Source organism: Oncorhynchus masou, unplaced genomic scaffold (genome assembly GCF_036934945.1).
Source record: "Oncorhynchus masou masou isolate Uvic2021 unplaced genomic scaffold, UVic_Omas_1.1 unplaced_scaffold_3568, whole genome shotgun sequence".
NCBI classification, from domain to species: Eukaryota; Metazoa; Chordata; class Actinopteri; order Salmoniformes; family Salmonidae; genus Oncorhynchus; species Oncorhynchus masou.
This window is the reverse complement of record NW_027009975.1, coordinates 20031-25000: the sequence shown is the minus strand read 5'-3', so window position 1 is coordinate 25000 and position 4970 is coordinate 20031. Positions and strand designations below refer to the sequence as shown.

The 4970-nt window shown below is 42.7% G+C and overlaps 1 protein-coding gene across 1 annotated transcript in view; it reads right to left on the bottom strand.

Moving 5' to 3' along the window:
* Positions 1-3447, bottom strand: part of LOC135534556 (phosphofurin acidic cluster sorting protein 2-like) — a 10839-nt gene extending 7392 nt beyond the window's left edge. Inside the window, exon 1 of the mRNA XM_064961512.1 lies at positions 3350-3447. Coding sequence (XP_064817584.1) covers positions 3350-3447 — 98 coding nt within the window. The remainder of the gene's footprint in view (positions 1-3349) is intronic.
* Positions 3448-4970: the final 1523 nt, after the last annotated feature.

The following is a 4970-nucleotide window of genomic DNA, read 5'->3' as shown; positions in this document are numbered from 1 at the left end:
CCTGGTTGTTGGTTGTAACACTGAGGACATGGTGCCTGGTTGTTGGTTGTAACACTGAGGACATGGTGCCTGGTTGTAGGTTTTAACACTGAGGACATGGTGCCTGGTTGTTGGTTGTAACACTGAGAGCATGGTGCCTGGTTGTAGGTTGTAACACTGAGGACATGGTGCCTGGTTGTAGGTTGTAACACTGAGGACATGGTGCCTGGTTGTAGGTTGTAACACTGAGGACATGGTGCCTGGTTGTAGGTTGTAACACTGAGGACATGGTGCCCGATTGTAGGCTGTAACACTGAGGACATGGTGCCCGGTTGTAGGTTGTAACACTGAGGACATGGTGCCTGGTTGTAGGTTGTAACACTGAGGACATGGTGCCTGGTTGTAGGTTGTAACACTGAGGACATGGTGCCTGGTTGTAGGTTGTAACACTGAGGACATGGTGCCTGGTTGTAGGTTGTAACACTGAGGACATGGTGCCTGGTTGTAGGTTGTAACACTGAGGACATGGTGCCTGGTTGTAGGTTGTAACACTGAGGACATGGTGCCTGGTTGTAGGTTGTAACACTGAGGACATGGTGCCTGGTTGTAGGTTGTAACACTGAGGACATGGTGCCTGATTGTAGGCTGGTGAAATCCCTGAAAGGTTTCCTTCCTCTCCGGCAACTGAGTTAGGAAGGACGCCTGTATCTTTGTAGTGACTGGGTGTATTGATACACCATCCAAAGTGTAATAAATAACTTCACCATTCTCAAAGGGCTATTCGATGTCTGGTTTTAAAAATGTACCCATCTACCAATAGGTGACCTTCTTTGCGAGGCATTGGAAAACCTCCCTGGTCTTTGTGGTTGAATCTGTGTTTGAAATTCACTGCTCGACTGAGTGACCTTACAGATAATTGCATGTGTGGGGTACAGAGATGAGGTAGTCATTCAAAAATCATGTTAAACACTATTATTTGTTTACTGTAATATAGCATTGTATCTGGTCAAACACCATTTTTCCCCAAACTGTTCTAAGGGTTGGTAACAGGTTGATTGGTCGACTATTTGCGCCAGTAAAGGGGGCTTTACTATTCTTAGGTAGTGGAAGGGCTTTTGCTTCCCTCCAGGCCTGAGGGCAACACACTTTATAGTAGACTTATATTGAAGATATGGCAAATAGGATTGGCAATATCGTCCACTATTATCCTCAGTCATTTTCCATCCAAGTTGTCAGACCCTGGTGGCTTGTCATTGTTGATTGACAACAATAATGTGTTCACCTCTTCCACACTCACTTACAATGCTTGTCTTTCATAATTTGGTCTGATATACTTGGATGTGTAGTGTCAGCGTTTGTTGCTGGCACGTCATGCCTAAATGTGCTAATCTTGCCAATGAAGAAATCATTAAAGTAGTTGGCAATATCAGTTGGTTTTGTAATGAACGAGCCATCTGATTCAATGAATGATGGAGCCGAGTTTGCCTTTTTTCCCAAAATGTCATTAATCATTCTTCATGTCATTTATCTTTGCTTCATAGTGTAGTTTCTTCTTCTTGTTATTTAGTTTAGTCACATGATTTCTCAGTTTGCAGTACGTTTGCCAATCGGTTGTGCTATAGCCTCGTGTTAGCTAGCTAACATTGAACCTGGTTGGCTAGTTACCTGCAGATTCATGCAGGGTAGTAACATTTTGAGTTGGGATTATGGTTAACTGTTTAGCTAGCTAGCTACGTGTCTAAACACAAGACTCTGCTATGTAAGTAACTATTTCAACAGAATGCTTATGATGTCACTGCAACAACTGCCGATAGACGTGATTTCAGAGCACTCTCGTCTGAGTGTGCCAGAGCGCAGAATAACTGACGGATTTACGAACGCTCAACACCTGTTGAATGTGGCCGGTGTCAGTAAACGTTGGCCAAAAAAAGCATAAATAAATTGTTGCCAGCAGCACAGTCACATTCACCAACGCTCTGGATAACATGAAAACAGCCTTACCAGCTCTGCTAGGGAGAGTAAAATGGTCAGAGTGAAATGTTCTGTCATTTGTGTCTGGAAGTAGGTGACAAGCTAGCCAACGTTAGCCAGTTAGCTTGGGTGCTTGACTGCTGCTGTTAGGTCAGAACGCTCGGATCAAACCACACTCCTCGGCCAGAGCGTCCAGTGTGGCTCTGAACGCTCCGGGAGCGAAACGCTCTGAATTTACCAACGGCCAAACTGACAACACTCTGAATTTACCAACGGACAAACTGACAACACTCTGAATTTACCAACGGACAACCTGACAACACTCTGAATTTACCAACGCCCAATCTGACAACACTCTGAATTTACCAACGGACAAACTGACAACACTCTGAATTTACCAACGGACAAACTGACAACACTCTGAATTTACCAACAGACAAACTGACAACACTCTGAATTTACCAACAGGACAAACTGACAACACTCTGAATTTACCAACGGACAAACTGACAACACTCTGAATTTACCAACGGACAACCTGACAACACTCTGAATTTACCAACGGACCATCTGACAACACTCTGAATTTACCAACGGACAAACTGACAACACTCTGAATTTACCAACGGACAAACTGACAACACTCTGAATTTACCAACGGACAAACTGACAACACTCTGAATTTACCAACGGACAAACTGACAACACTCTGAATTTACCAACGGACAACCTGACAACACAGTTTGCGAATGTCCAGAGCACACTGGCACTCCAGATTAATTGTACGAACACACCTGTAGTATAAACCAGCCTTTAGTCTTGAAGTCTTTGGCTGTTTAGTACATGACCTCACACGTGAATCCTTAAAGAATGGGTGGGGCTAAATCTTAACAGGGTGTGAACGATGCTGAATGGGTGGGGCTAAATCTTAACAGGGTGTGTACGATGCTGAATGGGTGGGGCTAAATCTTAACAGGGTGTGAACGATGCTGAATGGGTGGGGCTAAATCTTAACAGGGTGTGAACGATGCTGAATGGGTGGGGCTAAATCTTAACAGGGTGTGAACGATGCTGAATGGGTGTGGACCAAGAAGAGCTCTCCGGTATGTACCAAAACATTCAAGGGTAATTTTGTCAAAAGAGAGTTTACAAGTTCATCCAACTTTGAAAGCAGAATTACTTTCCCATTGTTGTAACACCCATATGAGCTGCAATATCCACGTAGTCAGTTGTTGAGAGACTCCTGCCAAAGAGTTCAATGATTCAGAGAAGGGCACAGAGCCAGATATGATGGCTCTTTTATTAGTGTCTAGCAGATAGTCAATCAGCTCTTTAAATATGCAGTTTCAACTGTTCAGAGCTGCTCTTCATATTGTCATTTAAAACCCACATGGACTACGATATAATCAATGTCCATGTCCTGATGTAGTCCATTCGGGAGCTGTCACGACTTCTGCCGAAGTCGTTGCCTCTCCTTGTTCGGGCGGTGCTCGGCATTCGACGTCACCGGTCTTCTAGCCATCATTGATCCATTTTTCATTTTCCATTGGTTTTGTCTTGTCTTCCCACACACCTGTTTTCAATCCCATTCATTACCTGTTGTGTATATAACCCTCTGTTTCCCCTCATGTCTTTGTCAGAGATTGTTTTATTGTCAGTGTAGTGTGTTTGTTGTATAGGTGCGCGTCGGGTCCTTGTACCCATGTTTGTTTGTTATGTACATTTATTGTTATGGAGCATACTCCGTGGACTTTATTAAAAGACTCCATTTTACACTCCGTTTGACTCTCCTGCGCCTGACTTCCCTGCCACCTGTACACCACCTGCATGACAGGAGCAGCTTAGTAATGTCATTTACTCCAGCTCCGTGATAGAACAATGAAAGGGGTTGAAAACTTATTGACTCAAGACATCTGTTTTTTTTTTTCATTTTGTATTACATTTTGTAAACATTTTTGAAAAACATAATTCCACTTTGACATTAATGGGGTGATTGTGTGTCAACCAGTGAAGAAAAAAACAAAAAAATTAATTTAAATCGATTGTAAATTCAAGCTGTAACACAACAACAAAATGTGGAAAAGGTCAAGGGGCGTGACTACTTTCTGAAGGAACTGTATGTATAATATCCTTCTAGCGGTTATGATTATACTCTAAACTTTGTTTAATTTTGAAGTACAGTACACATTATAGCTGGGGGTGGGGGGGGGAGGGGGGTTCCACATAACTTTACAGGGCTCATTTGAAAAAGAGACCTGGATCAACATTTCCAAAATGGTATGTAAAACAGAAACCATTACCTTGATGCTTTTTCTGTTAAAATCCACCCGATACCATGCTGTAAAATCAAGCCGATGTCACGTCCTGACCTTAGTTCCTTTTTTTAATGTCTCTATTTTAGTTTGGTCAGTGAGTTGGCGTGAGCATTCTGTTTTGTTCTGTGTGTTATATTTCTAGGTGTTTAGGCCTGGTATGGTTCCCAATCAGACGCAGCTGTCTGTCGTTGTCTCTGATTGAGAACCATACTTAGGCAGCCTGTTTTCCCACTATGGGTTGTGGGTTGTTGTTTTCCGTTTCAGTGTTTGTACCATACGGGACTGTTTCGGTTTTAATTTATTCTCCTGTTCTTTTGTATTTAGTGTTCAGTTAATTAAAGGAAATATGAACACGTGCTGCGCTTTGGTCATCAGACGAACATCGTTACAGCCGACAACAACAGATGCTTAAACCTCCATTCACTAGGGATGTTAGATCCAACGTGGATCTTTCACGCCCTGGTCTATATTTATTATGTTTATCTTCATATATTGTTCCTGTCTCTATGTTAGTTTACACTAGTACAGGCTGTTTCGGTTTTCGTTACGTTCTTTTTTTGTTTTGTAGTGTCTGTATTGATTCGTGTTTTACGTTTTCATTAAACATGGATCGCAATCTACACGCTGCATTTTGGTCCGTCTCTCCTTCGCCTACAGAAAACCGTTACAGGATCCAAAACACAGCTGTCTACACCGGTGTAACGA